The 19,357-nt window shown below is 39.6% G+C and overlaps 1 protein-coding gene across 1 annotated transcript; it reads right to left on the reverse strand.

Moving 5' to 3' along the window:
* Positions 1-1,330: 1,330 nt before the first annotated feature.
* Positions 1,331-18,932, reverse strand: LOC128703422 (heme A synthase COX15). Its single transcript, XM_070104570.1, has 9 exons — positions 18,787-18,932; positions 16,630-16,789; positions 14,879-15,011; positions 9,009-9,195; positions 8,198-8,377; positions 4,921-4,996; positions 3,953-4,107; positions 2,345-2,461; positions 1,331-1,772 (listed from the first exon to the last, which is right to left on the reverse strand). The coding sequence occupies exons 1-9, from the start codon at positions 18,847-18,849 to the stop codon at positions 1,632-1,634; spliced, it is 1,212 nt and encodes a 403-aa protein (XP_069960671.1). The 5' UTR covers positions 18,850-18,932; the 3' UTR covers positions 1,331-1,631.
* Positions 18,933-19,357: the final 425 nt, after the last annotated feature.

Here is a 19,357-nt window from a genome sequence, read left to right on the forward strand (position 1 = left end):
CACTGTCCTGCATGCCAAGTGCAGCCACTGTCCTGCCCACCAAGTGCAGCCACTGTCCTGCCCACCAAGTGCAGCCACTGTCCTGCCCACCAAGTGCAGCCACTGTCCTGCTCACCAAGTGCAGCCACTGTCCTGCCCACCAAGTGTAGCCACTGTCCTGCCCACCAAGTGCAGCCACTGCCCTGCACACCTCCAGGAACTGAGTTCCATTTGCTGAATTATTCCTATTATTACATTTACTGGTAAGTGCCAAAAACATAAAGGTCATGAAGTATTAATCTTAGAAATAGGCAAAGGTCATAAGGCATATATCTTAGAAACAGGTATAGGTCATACAGTCAGTATATATCTTAGAAACAGGTATAGGTCATACAGTCAGTATATATCTTAGAAACAAGTAAAGGTCATACAGCATATATCTTAGGAATGTATACACAATGTACTTCCTGTTCTTCACCATTCTCTTTTGTATGGACTGATGAAGCTACTGTATGGCAAAACATTTCCTCATTAAAGATACCCAAGTGTTGCACATGTGTCTAATTTATCAACCTGTCCATTCTCCGAACCATTCATCTACACTTCTTTGGATAATCTGAATATTTATAAATTTAATCTTCAAGTTATTTCTGGGTAAAAAACATGACTAATTCATATGGATATATGTGGCAGGAGCAAGGGGCTACTAACCCCCTTCTGTATTATTTGCTAAATATAAAAAAAGAAACCTTTGTCTTTTTTTGGGGGGTCACCCTGCGACAGTGAGAGACGGCCACTGTGTTAAAACTAAAATATGTTGCAGATATGCTAATAAAGAGCTCTTGTTCTAAGGAATTAGAACCAACCTCCCATTTACTGGATCAAACATGATTACCTCCTGGGAACTGCACAACCCTTTTGGGATTAGAGCTTCAAATGATTACTACAATAATCCTGGTGTAAGCTCTAACATATTTTCAACATCACAGCAACATTTTTATCATCAAGTTTTGGACAAAATATGAGACACACAAGCTGCTTAGTGACCGGACAGCATTCTGGCTATTAAGTGGGGGATTAATGTGTGTTGCAGATGATGTAAGAAATAATATATAGCAGAACACGTATAGAAGTTTTCAAGAGGTAACTGAATATATTTCTGCAAAAAAGTGCCGATCAGCCAGGCTGTGATGCCTATATGAGCCTGCAGGCTGTGGGCTACAACAGTGTGGATGATCAGGTACCCAACAGGGAAGTCTGACCTCAGGCCAGACAAATGCCAGAACAACTCTTGAAACTATACATACCAGAAGCATGTAAGGTTAAAGGCTTAACATTATAAACAACAATCTCTTATGATTCATTATATTGCATTCTTAATACAGTAGTAAATAGACTACAGCAAAGAGAATTTATTTCAATAACTAACATTTTATAAAAATTGGCCGTTTCACTTAATGTATACATGTACTTTCATTTTTTTTTAGGTCACCCTGCCTCAGTGGGATATGGCCGGTTTGATGAAAAACACTTCACGTATACACAAAATTATGCTTAAGTATACATACTGTGATTCTTTAATAAGCTATGAGTACTAATGCTCTAACTTTATCTATCATCATACTACACTGAACTTTTTCCTGTACCTTGGTTTACTTAGGGATCTTCTTGACATATTTTAGTTCATGAGTGAGCCAGAGAGCACAGGAGAGTGTCAGGAGCGAGCCAGATTGATGCATGGCAGCCAGTGCAACAGGAACATACAGTAACAATGTTGAAATGCCGAGGCCAACCTGCAACACAAAAATATATTTAATACACAAAATGTCTTTTAAATTTATGTCAAGTTTGTGCAAAATACTTGAAAAATTTTGAGAACATAGAATATTTTGGCATAGTCCTTCCAAGGGTATGCCTTGATGCTGAAAGGTTTCTGATCCAAGGAACTGGACCTACCTTCCCCTTTAATGGATCAAACCTGATTATCACCCAAGCACTGTATGACCCTTACAGGTTAAGTGCTTACCCATAAATATAGTAATATGATTTAAATTGTTTAGAAAACTGTTAACTTGAAGAATGAAACACTTGTATAACATTTGGGAATCATTATTATGGAAAGGTGAGGTGATCAGTCCCTCAGCCTGTAGTCAATGTGTTAAGTCCATTAGTTTCAAGATTGAGGGATTGAACACATCAACTCCAGATTGAGGGACTAATCACCTCAAACTCCTACTTATCTTTCACCATTCTTCTCTGTATTGGACTGAAGAAGCCACTGGCTGGTGAATCATTTCCACAATGAAAATTCTTAAATTTTGCACAAGTGTCTCATTCTTCAACAGAAGGTGGAGGTCAAGGTCACCTGCATCCAGGTAACAGCACCAAGAGCTGTGGCAGCAGTGTATGCCCGCGGTGGAAGTTTCATCCCTCTCCGACACCACAGCATTAAGGCTGTGGCTAAGCACACCGAGACTGTTCCCTTTGGAAAACAAAAATTGTTGTAATTAAAGCATTTTTATTAATAATAGTTTGGCTGATTAACCCTTTCAGGGTCCGTCCCGTAGATCTACGGCTTTACGTTCAGGGTCCAAACCGTAGATCTACGCCATGAGCTCAGCTCACTCTGATAAACTGTGAGTGGTACATTTGGGCCTAGATATGAGAGAATACATCTATGTGGTATGTGTGCACCACATAAAACAGATCCTGCAGCACACTGTGTATAATGAGAGAAAAAAATGAAATCATGATTTTTCGATTAAAACAGCAACTTTGCAGTGTTTTTTCGTATGTTTTTTATAGTTGTATTTGCGATTTCTTGGTCTCATTTGATAGAATGGAAGACATATTACAGAAATAGAGATGATTTTGATTGGTTTTAGCACTGGAAATGGCTTGAAACTGAGCTCAAAGTAGCAGAAATGTTAAATTTTTGCCGATATTCAAGAGTAAACAAACGACCTCACACGTCAGCTGGTGGGTCTAATATACATTCACAAATATGGTGATGATATTTATACAATTATTACAGTATTGCATAACAGTAAATCTTCTATTTTTTGGTGTGAATAAAAATTCATTATGTGAATAAAAAATCAAAATGGAATTTATTTGTAAAGCCTCAAAACATAACTAATGAACAGAGGAAATGTTAGTTTAGTGCCAGGAATGCCTACATTGTTTATTCTGGACCCTATTTTGAAATTGGAATATTTTGAACTTTGTGTTAAATTGGCCAAATTAACAATTTCCGATCACTTTATTTTGTAGTTGAAACAGTTGACTTGGCGATTTCTTGTGCTCAATCGATAGAATAGAAGTAATACTAGTGAAATAGCTAAGAATTTGGTTGATTGGAATAATGTAATTGGCCTAAAATGGGAGTCAAAGTCGGCAAAATCGCCAATTCGTAAATATCGCTGACACATCAAAATTCGCGAGAGCATAATTTCGTCAATTTTCCACCAAATTTCATACTTTTTGTTTTATTACCTTCACAAAAAGATTCTCTGCGATTTCATAAAAAAAATTACAAATTTTTTTTTTGGCTGTTCATGACAGCTTTACCAGGGGTGGTTACTCTCAATTTATTTTTATTTTTGGGGGGTTTCTAACACATTTCTAGCCAATTTCTAGCAAGGTAGGGGGACCTAACAGAGGAAAACATTCACTCTCACTCATTCTCTGGCTGTTTTTCTAGGCATGAAAATTCTCATAATCCACCAATCCATAATTCCCTTTACAGCAAAACACTGTACAGTGAACTGCTGTAAAGAGGGGCCCTCCTGTACTGAAAACATGTCTGCCTAAATACATATATGAGAATATTGCATATTGAATATTGCAGCCAGCAGTAGCAGCCTGGTTGATCAGACCCTAATCCACCACGAGGCCTGGTCTCAGACCGGGCCACGGGGGTGTTGACCCCCGAAACCCTCTCCAGGTAAACAGAAGAACAGTTTCAACTTACCATAACCCTGTGATCAAACTGTACTGTTGTGGGGTTTTCAGTAAAGTTTCTTAGTGTTGGGGATAAGGCCAAGAGGTCACTGGGAATCCACCGATCAGCAAACTTTGGGAAGGAGTTGTATACCAATCCTGCATCCAGCCCTGCTACCAGAGCTCCTGAAATATACCACAGAATTATAGACTCTTAAAATGCACATGACACAGAAATCACAGTGAATGATTTCTTAATGAATTAAAAAAATAAAAACAATTTAACTCATGTTATAAGACAAATATAAAAATTAACAGTTCTGCTGTATGCAATAATAATAATAATAATAATAATAATAATAATTATAATAATACAGTGGACTCCCGGTTTACGATCATCTCCCAATGCGACCAATTATGTAAGTGTATTTATGTAAGTGCATTTGTATGTGTATGTTTGGGGGTCTGAAATGGACTAATCTAATTCACAATATTCCTTATGGGAACAAATTCGGTCAGTACTGGCACCTGAACATACTTCTGGAATGAAATAATATCGTAAACCGGGAGTCCACTGTAATAATAAGAGACAACACAGTAGAACTGCTTCACGGTTGTTGCTGGTGAAGGATTCTTCATTGAAGAAATTGGAGCTCTACCATCCCCTCAGATCAAACTTGATTACCAAACATTCCCCAGGCACTGTATGACATGTACAGATTTGGCACTTTTCCATAATTATTATTATAATAACAATAACACAAAGGAACATACTTCAGCAGATATGTAAAAATGAATGTTTGTGAGGAAGGGTATAAGAAACTAAGTAATTCTGTAAAACTGCATGCAATATACAGATTCTAGGTTCAATTAGTCAGTTCTATGCTGCAAGCAGAGTAAGATATGTAAAATTTATAAGCATAAATTAACATACAAAAATCACTTTAGAGTTATTATTCATGTGTTTTCGATTAAAAATATAAGCAAAGCATGTCATACCTGAAAGTGCTGTGATGAACACCCAGCCCTTAGTCATGTGAGCAAGCATGCGGAACTTCCGTGCTTGTGCAGTTACCTGGAGGATCACATGCTTTTGTGTTAATCTGAATTCCCATGACAAATTAATCAAGTCATGTATAATGCTAAGTGATATGAGCAATAATCTGCTTCTCAGTCACAAGGGTAGATATGTGCCTTAATCTGTAGTTACAGGATCAGGGCTATACCAATTGTCTTCCATATTAAATGTTTTTTTTTTTGAAAGAAAAAAGTGAATAGTAATAGAAGGTAAAATGTCTAATAGGAGTAATGTCAACAGTTGATGTCACAAGGACGTGTGCTTGCCCTATTAATTTCCATACCTGGGTACCACAACAATTAATGTTTGTGCCAATAATGCCCCAAGTGGAGTGCCACAAGGATTGGTGCTTGCCCCAGTAATGTTTCTAATCTACATACCTACATGACCATCCAGAAGGAATTACAATATATGTGAACATATTTGAGGATAAGCCAAAAAAATCCTATGCAAGATGAGCAAAGAAAACAAAGAGGCCGTGAATTTGTGTAGAAAGACCTGGATAGAGTGAGAAAGTGTTGTGAGAAATTGATGTCAAAAAATTAAAATGGATAAATGACATGTAATGAAAATGGAAGGAAGGGTAAATGAGCCACAAGGATTATAAATTGTCTAAAAATATATTAAAATGTATTAGGCAAAGAAATTGACCTATGAATCACTGTTACCAAAAGATCATCTATATAAAGTGACAACTTCTCTGTGAAATGCTTAAAAACTCTTCATAACAAAAATTAAGCCAAAAATGTAATGTGCAGTGGTGGTATAGAGTCCACATCTAAAAAATAATGTAGATAAGCTAGAAAAAGTCCTAAGATGAGCTTACATGATTACTTATAAAGAATAAATTAAAAAAATTCAGAAGGCTGAAAGGTTTGAACATATACCATACATTTTGGCTGAAAAAAAAGTAAAATAGGTGACATGGTAACCACATTTAGTATATTATAAGATCATAAAAGAATATGAAAGAATTGATAATCAAGATTTTCTAACACTCTGAACAGGTAGAACAAGTGGTAATAGTTATATACAGCCTCTTATCACTTAGCGATGTTAGGAAGCACTTTTTCAGCTTTATTATTAGGAAGCAAACACAACACCTGTACAAAATTTGAAGGATAATGTACAAAGTTTGAAGGATAGTGTACAAAATTTGAAGGATAATGTACAAAGTTTGAAGGATAGTGTACAAAGTCTGAAGGATAGTGTACAAAGTTTGAAGGATAGTGTACAAAGTTTGAAGGATAGTGTACAAAGTTTGAAGGATAGTGTACAAAGTTTGAAGGATAGTGTACAAAGTTTGAAGGATAGTGTACAAAGTTTGAAGGATAGTGTACAAAGTTTGAAGGATAGTGTACAAAGTTTGAAGGATAGTGTACAAAGTTTGAAGGATAGTGTACAAGGTTTGAAGGATAGTGTACAAGGTTTGAAGGATAGTGCACAAGGTTTGAAGTGAGTTGTATAAGGTTAAGAGCAGAGCCGGAGTGAAGACTAGACCACAAATATGTGAGTATTGTTTGCCCAGTAATACACCACATGCCCATATCTTCAAAAAATAAGTCTTCCAGTGATTCAGTCCATGTTTCCTAATTTCCAGTGATTCAGTCCAAGTTTCCTAATTTCCAGTGATTCAGTCCATGTTTCCTAATTTCCAGTGATTCAGTCCATGTTTCCTAATTTCCAGTGCTTTTTCTGAAGGCAGATGAAGGCTTTTGGTCCAAGAAATTAGAGCGATATTCTCCCTCCTCAGATCGAGCCTGACCGCCTTGGAGTACCCTGGCATTGTATGATCCCTGTGGGCTTAGTGTTTTCTCATGAATGTAATAATAATAATATGTTGCAGTAATAACAATAAAAGGCACAATACCATGACTGGAACGATACACAAATAACCCGCACATAGAAGAGAGGAGCTTACGACGACGTTTCGGTCCGATTTGGACCATTTACAAAGTCACAGTCAGTGTGACTTTGTAAATGGTCCAAGTGGGACCGAAACGTCATCGTAAGCTCCTCAATTCTATGTGCGGGTTATTTGTGTATAATATGTTGCAGTTTTGAACTGTAGTATTGGCAGGGTGTGCAAAAGAAGAAAATTAAAGGTGAATACAGGAAAGAGTAAGGTTATGAGGATAACAAAAAGATTAGGTGATGAAAGATTGGATATCAGATTGGAGGGAGAGAGTATGGAGGAGGTGAATGTATTCAGATATTTGGGAGTGGATGTGTCAGCGGATGGGTCTATGAAAGATGAGGTGAATCATAGAATTGATGAGGGAAAAAGAGTGAGTGGTGCACTTAGGAGTCTGTGGAGACAAAGAACTTTGTCCTTGGAGGCAAAGAGGGGAATGTATGAGAGTATAGTTTTACCAACGCTCTTATATGGGTGTGAAGCGTGGGTGATGAATGTTGCAGCGAGGAGAAGGCTGGAGGCAGTGGAGATGTCATGTCTGAGGGCAATGTGTGGTGTGAATATAATGCAGAGAATTCGTAGTTTGGAAGTTAGAAGGAGGTGCGGGATTACCAAAACTGTTGTCCAGAGGGCTGAGGAAGGGTTGTTGAGGTGGTTCGGACATGTAGATAGAATGGAGCGAAACAAAATGACTTCAAGAGTATATCAGTCTGTAGTGGAAGGAAGGCGGGGTAGGGGTCGGCCTAGGAAAGGTTGGAGGGAGGGGGTAAAGGAGGTTTTGTGTGCGAGGGGCTTGGACTTCCAGCAGGCATGCGTGAGCGAGTTTGATAGGAGTGAATGGAGACAAATGGTTTTTAATACTTGACGTGCTGTTGGAGTGTGAGCAAAGTAACATTTATGAAGGGGTTCAGGGAAACCGGCAGGCCGGACTTGAGTCCTGGAGATGGGAAGTACAGTGCCTGCACTCTGAAGGAGGGGTGTTAATGTTGCAGTTTAAAAACTGTAGTGTAAAGCACCCTTCTGGCAAGACAGTGATGGAGTGAATGATGGTGAAAGTTTTTCTTTTTCGGGCCACCCTGCCTTGGTGGGAATCGGCCAGTGTGATAATAATAAAAAAAAAAAAAAATATTGGCACATCTCTGGCAAGACAGTGATGGAGTGAGTGATGATGAAAGTGTTTCGACTTTTTTGAGCCACTTTGCCTTATTAGGAAACAGCTGATGTGTTAATAACACTAATTCAGATTGTTTTTTTTGTGAAGTAAAAATTTTTATTTTATTTACCTGTTGAATTTTCTGAGGAGGATAGGTTACTGCAAGAGCATTCCAGAGAAAAAGACTGTAGAGGACAAATGCAGATCCAAGATGGGCCATCAGTCGGTACTGTGAGACCCTAGGTACATCTGAAGGGTCTTTAAAACGGTCCTCAAGACCAGACTTGACCATGTACCATCCCAGCAGACCCTAAAAACAGAAAGTATATACAGTGGACCCCCGGTTTACAATCAGCTCCCAATGCGACCAATTATGTAAGTGCATTTATGTAAGTGCGTTTGTATGTGTATGTTTGGGGGTCTGAAATGGACTAATCTAATTCACAATATTCCTTATGGGAACAAATTCAGTCAGTACTGGCACCTGAACATACTTCTGGAATGAAATAATATCGTAAACCGGGGGTCCACTGTATTAGATATATAATCTGCGGAACTTTCATGCAATTTTGGCAAAATTATGACTTCTAAGCAGGAAAAATTTATGTGGATTTTTTACCAATCTAATATAAAAAATAACATGATGAAGTAAGCAAAATAATAGTAATGTATATAAACAAATATATAGAATATATAGAAGTATATTATAAAAATTATGATGTACACTAAAATTATTTACAGAAAACTCAATAGCAGCAGCAGCAGTGGTGGTGGTAGCAACAGCAGCAGCTGCTGCTGCTTTTTCACAATTTTGATAAATCCATTTATCACAATTTTGATAAAGCTTCCTACTCTACTTGGCCCTGATGTTATCTTGATGTGACACCAAGCTCACTCCCCCACGTGTGTAATGACAAATTAAATTTTTAAATATTTTTTACCTGAAAGCCAATAAGAACCCCACAGGCGACAACTCTCTTCTTCATTGCTCGAGTGAACCAGCCTTTATGCCAGAAGTAGGCAGCAGGCAACAGGAAGAATGTGCCAATGGTTCGACCCCACTGGCGATGCCCATATTCCATCCACCATATAAATTTGAACTCCTCTAGGGTCATATCTCTGTTTTTCCTGTGTAATGAAGCAACAATAAGCATAATATACAGGAGAGGTATGAACAGGTACAATGAGTTCATTATGCGTATGAGCAAGGAGGCATTATTAATTCAACAGGAAATAAATTTACTCAAGAAATTGGAAAAATGAGTATAATAAACTCTTCATTTAATGAACAATGATTTAAAAAGTTTTGGATATACAGGACAAAATCCACTGATAAACTGACTATGAAACAAGAAATAAAAGTCCGTTGCTTACAAAACTATCCATTATTGTACAGTACGTGTATTACATTATGGTTAAGTACAATATTACCAGAGCTATAGTTCTATACATAAAGGTTCACCAAGAGCAAATGTTTCAAGAACAACTATACATATTTGATCAAAAGCAAAGAACATGTTTAAAAAAAATTATACTTAGCTTGATCAAAATCAGACAAAATTTCACTTAGAAAATTATTACATGACAGCCACAGAATAGCATCAGTCATTATAGTTACACAAAAGTGATGAACTTAATGCCCTTCTGTATCAATTACATATTTCTACATTTTTTTTTATTCTCCTCACTTGGCAATGTACTCATTTACCAACGACTAGGACTTACGACGAGCTCTCTGACCAGTTTGCACACCTAAATAATGCACTATATTACAGCTAATTTCCTCTATTTTGTTTATTACAATATATGTACAGTACACTACTGTATAAACATTTAAAAATATACTAAAAATCTTATAAATAGTGTAAAGGTGACATTAAAACAATATCGAAGATGGCTGACACAAATTCACTACCTTTATAGTATGCTCCTTCTTAGCGACAAATTCGTTTACCAACATCGTCTAAGGAACGGAACTCCATCGTTAAGTGAGGAGAGTCTGTACTAGATATACCCAAGGTTGATTGGCTGGATAGCCTCAAGGAACATTATGACCACTATTTATGTAGCCACATATATATGCATTTACAGTACTGATGTTGAACTTTATCAGTAACTTAGTTTTGACAAATATTTTAGATCTTGTAAAATTTTGCTTAATGAACATAAAGGAAGCTAAGACATTCATTGTTCCTAGATTTATGTTTTAGTATGGTAATTCAAGCAAATTGATCTAATGTAAAATAATTACAGTGGACCCCCGCATAGCGATATTAATCCATGCAAGAGAGCTCATTGTTATGCGAAATTATCGTTATGCGAATGAATTTTCCCCATAAGAAATAATGGAAATCAAATTAATCCGTGCAAGACACCCCAAAGTATGAAAAAAAAAAATTTTACCACATGAAATATTAATTTTAATATACACAAACTGAAAAAGGCATGCACAATTACATGACACTTACTTTTATTGAAGATCTGGTGATGATTGATGGGATGGGAGGAGGAGAGAGTGTTAGTGTTTAGAAGGGGAATCCCCTTCCATTAAGACTTGAGGTGTCAAGTCCTTTTCTGGGGTTACTTCCCTTCTTCTTTTAATGCCACTAGGACCAGCTTCAGAGTCACTGGAGTTCTGTCGCACAACATATCTGTCCATAGTGGCCTGTACCTCTCGTTCCTTTATGACTTCCCTAAAGTGTTTCACAACATTGTCAGTGTAATAGTCACCAGCACGGCTTGCAATAGCTGTGTGAGGGTGATTTTCATCCATGAAGGTTTGCACTTCAAGCCACTTTGCACAGATTTCCTTAATCTTTGTAGTAGGCAATTTCTTCAATTTCTCTCTCCCCTCCTTCGAACCAGTTTCCTCAGGTCTGGCCTCTTGCTGTTGAAGTTGATCTATCAGCTCATCAGTGGTTAGTTCTTCATTGTCCTCCTCCACCAACTCTTCCACATCATCCCCGTGGCCTGGTGGCTAAAGCTCCCGCTTCACACACGGAGGGCCCGGGTTCGATTCCCGGCGGGTGGAAACATTCGACACGTTTCCTTACACCTGTTGTCCTGTTTACCTAGCAGCAAATAGGTACCTGGGTGTTAGTCGACTGGTGTGGGTCGCATCCTGGGGGACAAGATTAAGGACCCCAATGGAAATAAGTTAGACAGTCCTCGATGACGCACTGACTTTCTTGGGTTATCCTGGGTGGCTAACCCTCCGGGGTTAAAAATCCGAACGAAATCTTATCTTATCTTATCCCCACTAACCTCCAACCCCAAGGACTTTCCCAATGCCATAATGGATTCCTCAACTGGCATAGGATTCTCAGGGTTAGCCTGAAACCCTTCAAAATCCCTTTGGTCTACACATTCTGGCCACAGTTTCTTCCAAGCAGAGTTCAAGGTCCTCTTAGTCACTCCCTCCCAAGCCTTACCTATAAGGTTTACACAATTGAGGATATTAAAGTGATCTCTCCAAAAGTCTCTTAGAGTCAGCTGAGTTTCTGAGGTCACTACAAAGCACCTTTCAAACAGAGTGTACAGTTTTTTGAAGTTTGCAATAACCTGCTGGTCCATGGGGTGCAGGAGAGGAGTGGTATTAGGAGGCAAAAACTTCACCTTAATGAATTTCATGTCCCCATAAAGTCGCTCTGCCACGTCTGTAGGATGACCAGGGGCATTGTCTAACACCAGGAGGCACTTAAGTTCTAATTTCTTTTCAGTTAGGTAATCTTTCACATTGGGGGCAAATGCATGGTGTAACCAGTCATAGAAAAAGTCCCTAGTGGCCCATGCCTTACTGTTTGCCCTCCACAGCACACACAAATTTCTCCTTGAGGACATTCTTTTGCCTGAACGGTCTGGGAGTTTCAGAGTGATACACTAATAAAGGCTTCACTTTGCAATCACCAGTAGCATTGGAACACATCAACAGAGTAAGCCTGTCTTTCATAGGCTTATGTCCTGGGAGTGCCTTTTCCTCCTGAGTAATGTAGGTCCTGCTTGGCATTTTCTTCCAAAACAGGCCTGTTTCATCACAATTAAACACTTGTTCAGGTTTCAGTCCTTCAGTTTCTATGTACTCCTTGAATTCCTGCACATATTTTTCAGCTGCTTTGTGGTCCGAACTGGCAGCCTCACCATGCCTTATCACACTATGTATGCCACTACGCCTCTTAAATCTCTCAAACCAACCTTTGCTGGCCTTAAATTCACTCACATCATCACTAGTTGCAGGCATTTTTTTAATTAAATCCTCATGCAACTTCCTAGCCTTTTCACTTATGATCACTTGAGAGATGCTATCTCCTGCTATCTGTTTCTCATTTATCCACACCAATAAGAGTCTCTCAACATCTTCCATCACTTGCGATCTCTGTTTCGAAAACACAGTTAAACCTTTGGCAAGAACAGCTTCCTTGATTGCCTTTTTGTTGCCCACAATAGTAGCGATGGTTGATTGGGGTTTACTATACAACCTGGCCAGCTCGGAGACACGCACTCCACTTTCATACTTATCAATGATCTCTTTCTTCATCTCTATAGTAATTCTCACCCTTATTGCTGTAGGGTTGGCACTAGAAGCTTTCTTGGGGCCCATGGTCACTTATTTTGCAGATAAAATCACCAGAAACACTGTAATAATACGAAATGTTCCGATTGTATGCTTGGATGTTACCGCGGAGGCTGGCTGGTAAACAATGACACCGGCGGAACATGTGAGGCTGGCTAAGGGCGCACATAAGACGAGTCTCAGACGAACAGCGTTGAGCGGGTTTTTTAGCGGTATGCGAGGCAAAATCTTGGCGATAAAATGTAGCGGTATGCGGATTTAACGTTATGTGATGCCAACGGTATGCGGGGGTCCACTGTAATGGCTTGGCTTGGTAGAGATATTTACTGCATATCTTCAATGAAGGAAGCGATTTTAAAAACTATGACATTCAGTATTCTTAAATTTATATTTTAGTATTGCATTTCAAGTAAGTACAGTGGACCCACGGTTTACGATCAGCTCCCAATGCGACCAATTATGTAAGTGTATTTATGTAAGTGCGTTTGTATGAGTATGTTTGGAGGTCTGAAATGGACTAATCTAATTCACAATATTCCTTATGGGAACAAATTCGGTCAGTACTGGCACCTGAACATACTTCTGGAATGAAATAATATCGTAAACCGGGGGTCCACTGTATACCTAAAGTAGCTACATCATGATTTGGCTCCATTAGGATCTGACTGTAGATAACTGCATAAAACTCCTACTTAATTACCTGGAGTTTACCTGGAGAGAGTTTCGGGGGTCAACGCCCCCGCGGCCCGGTCTGTGACCAGGCCTCCTGGTGGATCAGCGCCTGATCAACCAGGCTGTTGCTGCTGGCTGCACGCAAACCAACGTACGAGCCACAGCCCGGCTGATCAGGAACTGACTTTAGGTGCTTGTCCAGTGCCAGCTTGAAGACTGCCAGGGGTCTGTTGGTAATCCCCCTTATGTGTGCTGGGAGGCAGTTGAACAGTCTCGGGCCCCTGACACTTATTGTATGGTCTCTTAACGTGCTAGTGACACCCCTGCTTTTCATTGGGGGGATGGTGCATCGTCTGCCAAGTCTTTTGCTTTCGTAGTGAGTGATTTTCGTGTGCAAGTTCGGTACTAGTCCCTCTAGGATTTTCCAGGTGTATATAATCATGTATCTCTCCCTCCTGCGTTCCAGGGAATACAGGTTTAGAAACCTCAAGCGCTCCCAGTAATTGAGGTGTTTTATCTCCGTTATGCGCGCCGTGAAAGTTCTCTGTACATTTTCTAGGTCGGCAATTTCACCTGCCTTGAAAGGTGCTGTTAGAGTGCAGCAATATTCCAGCCTAGATAGAACAAGTGACCTGAAGAGTGTCATCATGGGCTTGGCCTCCCTAGTTTTGAAGGTTCTCATTATCCATCCTGTCATTTTTCTAGCAGATGCGATTGATACAATGTTATGGTCCTTGAAGGTGAGATCCTCCGACATAATCACTCCCAGGTCTTTGACGTTGGTGTTTCGCTCTATTTCGTGGCCAGAATTTGTTTTGTACTCTGATGAAGATTTAATTTCCTCATGTTTACCATATCTGAGTAATTGAAATTTCTCATCGTTGAACTTCATATTGTTTTCTGCAGCCCACTGAAAGATTTGGTTGATGTCCGCCTGGAGCCTTGCAGTGTCTGCAATGGAAGACACTGTCATGCAGATTCGGGTGTCATCTGCAAAGGAAGACACGGTGCTGTGGCTGACATCCTTGTCTATGTCGGATATGAGGATGAGGAACAAGATGGGAGCTAGTACTGTGCCTTGTGGAACAGAGCTTTTCACCGTAGCTGCCTCGGACTTTACTCTGTAGTTTTTAAGCATTCCAATTAGTTTGCCTGAAATGCATTGCATAGTAGTGACTTTCTTTATTGCTTACCAGTGTTTTACTCATGTAAACTACATTACGTATTTGTACTGCTTAAAGAAATAAAAATTGTATTGTACTACATAGGGTAGAAATAGGGTAGTTGATGAGTGGAACAGTCTACCTAGTTGGGTTATTGAGGCTAGGACTTTGGGTAGTTTCAAATTTAGGTTGGATAAATATATGAGTGAGAGGGGTTGGATTTGAGTGAGACTTGCACATCAGAGCTTATATCTTGGGTAGCATTGAAAATTGGGTTGGGCAAATGTTTTGTTAGTGGCATGAATTGTAAAGGACCTGCTTAGTATGGGCCAACAGGCCTGCTGCAGTGTTCCTCCCTTCTTATGTTCTTATCTTTGAAAACAGATAATGTTACATATAAACTTACAATTTGTATTCAGGGAACGCTTGATACTGGCTGAACTCCTTCTCCCATTCATCCCGGGACACTGGTGGTCGCTTCCCAAACAGATGCCAGTCAGTCATGGATAAACCAGACTCTGTCAGGCGTGTTAACCCGCCTGACAAGACATAACTACCGGTAGTTACACAATGCTAGTAAATAATATGCGTACCGTATGTAAATACATGTAGCTAGTAAAAAGGAACTTAACTATTGTAACAATGTTGGTAGAAATACTGACAATACGTAAAGTAAAAGGACACAAGTGCAACTAATGTGACATTTTATTGTGGCAACGTTTCGCTCTCCAGGATCGGCTTGACAAAGCTCCTGGAGAGCGAAACGTTGCCACAATAAAGTGTCACATTAGTTGCACTTGTGTCCTTTTAACTTAACTATTACTGAATGAATATTATTTTTAATTTACAGTAATAGACCAGACTCCTGGAGTATACCTGGAGAGGATTTTGGGGGTCAATGCCCCCGTGGCCTGGTCTGTGACCAGGCCTCATGGTGGATCAGGGCCTGATCAACCAGGCTGTTACTGATGGTTGCACATAAACCTATGTATGACCCACAGCCCAGTTGATCAGGTACTGACTTTAGGTGCCTGTCCAAAGCCTTCTTGAAGACAGACAGGGACGAATAAAATTATAATAATAACATTACAGTGGACCCCCGCATAGCGAACTTAATCCGTGCAAGAGGGCTGGTCGTTATGCGAAATGTTCGCTATGCGAATTAATTTTCCCCATAAGAAATAATGGAAATAAAATTAATCCGTGCAAGACACCCAAAAGTATGAAAAAAATTTTTTTTTACCACAAAAAAATGTTAATTTTAGTACACACAAACTGAAAAAAGCATGCACAATTACATGACACTTACTTTTATTGAAGATCTGGTGATGATTGATGGGATGGGAGGGGGGGAGAGAGAGTGTTAGTGTTTAGAAGGGGAATCCCCTTCCATTAGGACTTGAGGTAGCAAGTCCTTTTCCGGGGTTACTTCCCTTCTTCTTTTAATGCCACTAGGACCAGCTTCAGAGTCACTGGACCTCTGTCGCACAACAAATCTGTCCATAGAGCTCTGTACCTCCCGTTCCTTTACGATTTGTCTAAAATGGGCCATAACATTGTCATTGAAATAGTCACCAGCACGGCTTGCAACAGCTGTGTCAGGGTGATTTTCATCCATAAAGGTTTGCAGTTCAACCCACTGTGCACACATTTCCTTAATTTTTGAAGTAGGCACAATGGATTCCACAACTGGCATAGGCTTCTCAGGGTTAGCCCCAAACCCTTCAAAATCTTTCTTAATTTCCATACTAATTCTCACCCTTTTTACCACAGGGTTGGCACTAGAAGCTTTCTTGGGGCCCATGGTCACTTATTTTCCAGAAACAGCACCGAAAACACTGTAATAATACGAAATATTCCGAGTGTATGCTTGAATGTTACCGCGGAGGCTGGCTGGTAAACAATGGACGCGTCTCGGACGAAGGTCGCTGAGCGGGTTTTTGTCCACTATGCGGGGCAAAATTTTGGCGAACAAAGCGTTCGCTATGCGGATTGTTCGCTATGCAAGGCGTTCGCTATGCGGGGGTCCACTGTATAATGCTAATAATAATAATAACATAATTAGAATAAAAAATTAATGTAAACTACAAAAATATAATAAATTTATAATTTGTCAATCAACTCAAGCAAATCAAGTAAATAATGACAAGCACTCACCCAGAACGACTGCTCCGAAGACCATGCCTGAACAGCCATAAAGCCATCGCCCAACCCACTTCCTGCCAGCTTCTGGGATTTCATCTCTGATTGCACCTTGAATTCCTTTACTGGCTACTGTGACTGTTGTTCGCTTTAAGTAAGGCTGAATCTGCATATACTGAAAAATAAAGCCAGTTACAGAATCCACAATAGTGAGAAAATATGAGTTAATCTTAAAAATGGTAAGTTCATTTAGGTACAGGTCCATATAAATACAATTATCATATGTAGTAGCATATGTGTATATTACCTCTGATAACCCAAAAAAAGTCAGATAAAGTGACTTATTTCCATTGGGGTCCTGGAGGTAATATAGGGTATTGCTTATAAGATTTTTAGGTGTTTCTAATAATAAATAAAATTATCAATAACTGCATAGTACCTCATTTTTTTTTTCCTAGTTAGCCCGGTAATTATACCATGGTTCAAGTCTCCGTCAATTCTCAATTCTTCTGTTTATTTAGTGACAGTTGTTCATTATGACTTGAGTTTATGTATGTATATATTCTTGAGTTTATATGCTATGTATGTATGTATATTATATATATACATACATTCCAGAATTCTGTTTGAGTGCCTCTCCGTTTGAGTATCGAACAAGTTCTTCCCAACCAATTTTCTGTTTGATTGGCTGTTATCACTAATCGTTGTAGGTCCCATGGTGACTTATTTATACAAATAATACAAACAAAACACCAAAAAATGCAAAAAAACACAAAATAGTTTATAGCAAAGTTCTAGCAAGTCATATTTGTTTGATCGAGTGGTGAGCTTTGTTTGAGAAGGGAGCTGGTCGTATACCGAGGTTCCACTATATATACGTATATATTTTATCATTACACGTATTTATTAACACATGGGCTATTTCCCACCAAGGCAGGGTGGCCCGAAAAGGAAAAACTTTCATCATCATTCACTCCATCACTGTCTTACCAGAGACTCACTTACACTACAGTTATAAAACTGTAACATTAACAGTACATGATGCAACTTATACAGACCATAGCTGACACCTATGACATAGTACTATACTACAGAGCACTCCTTATTATGCAGAGAATTATGGGCGGCATATTAGGTTAATTTTGTCCCCAGGATGCAACCCACACCAGTCGACTAACACCCATGCAACCAAAACTAGGTGAGTACCCAGGTAACCACAACTAGGTGAGTACCCAGGTAACCACAACTAGGCGAGTACCCAGGTAACCACAACTAGGTAAGTACCCAGGTAACCACAACTAGGTAAGTACCCAGGTAACCACAACTAGGTGAGTACCCAGGTAACCACAACTAGGTAAGTACCCAGGTAACCACAACTAGGTAAGTACCCAGGTAACCACAACTAGGTGAGTACCCAGGTAACCACAACTAGGTAAGTACCCAGGTAACCACAACTAGGTAAGTACCCAGGTAACCACAACTAGGTGAGTACCCAGGTAACCACAATTAGGTAAGTACCCAGGTAACCACAACTAGGTGAGTACCCAGGTAACCACAACTAGGTAAGTACCCAGGTAACCACAACTAGGTGAGTACCCAGGTAACCACAACTAGGTAAGTACCCAGGTAACCACAACTAGGTGAGTACCCAGGTAACCACAACTAGGTAAGTACCCAGGTAACCACAACTAGGTAAGTACCCAGGTAACCACAACTAGGTAAGTACCCAGGTAACCACAACTAGGTAAGTACCCAGGTAACCACAACTAGGTAAGTACCCAGGTAACCACAACTAGGTAAGTACCCAGGTAACCACAACTAGGTAAGTACCCAGGTAACCACAACTAGGTAAGTACCCAGGCAACCACAACTAGGTAAGTACCCAGGTACCTATTTACTACTAGGTGAACAGTGACAACAGGTGTCTTAAGCCTCGGTAAAGGTTATATTTTAGAATAATTCCAGCTCCTTGGATCAAGAGCTCTTCACCGGCTCTTTAAAATGCTGAAGCAATACATATTACATATTCGTGGGAGAGCGCTAACCCCGTAGGGGTTAAAATATGTACAAAATCTTAGCTCCCGGGGGGAATACGGAGGCAGAGAGGTTTGATCCAAGGAAGTGGCGCACAAATCCACTTCCTCGGATCAAAAAATGTTGAGTGGATCTCACCTTGACATTCTTAGGAACAAATATAATGTTGGAGAACCTTGAAGTGAACCTTAATATATTCATGGTGATGGTGAGTAATATTGTTGCTGTTGGTGGTAGTCAGGGCCACCAGAGCCAGGGCTTTATTATGCTTTATTATCACTAGTCCAGGGCTTTATTATGCTTTATTATCACTAGTCCAGGGCTTTATTATGCTTTATTATCACTAGTCCAGGGCTTTATTATGCTTTATTATCACTAGTCCAGGGCTTTATTATGCTTTATTATCACTAGTCCAGGGCTTTATTATGCTTTATTATCACTAGTCCAGGGCTTTATTATGCTTTATTATCACTAGTCCAGGGCTTTATTATGCTTTATTATCACTAGTCCAGGGCTTTATTATGCTTTATTATCACTAGTCCAGGGCTTTATTATGCTTTATTGCCAGAGCCAGGGCTTTATTATGCTTTATTACCAGAGCCAGGGCTTTATTATGCTTTATTGCCAGAGTCAGGGCTTTATTATGCTTTATTATCACTAGTCCAGGGCTTTATTATGCTTTATTGCCAGAGCCAGGGCTTTATTATGC

This window comes from Cherax quadricarinatus, chromosome 93 (assembly GCF_038502225.1).
Source record: "Cherax quadricarinatus isolate ZL_2023a chromosome 93, ASM3850222v1, whole genome shotgun sequence".
Lineage (NCBI taxonomy): Eukaryota > Metazoa > Arthropoda > Malacostraca > Decapoda > Parastacidae > Cherax > Cherax quadricarinatus.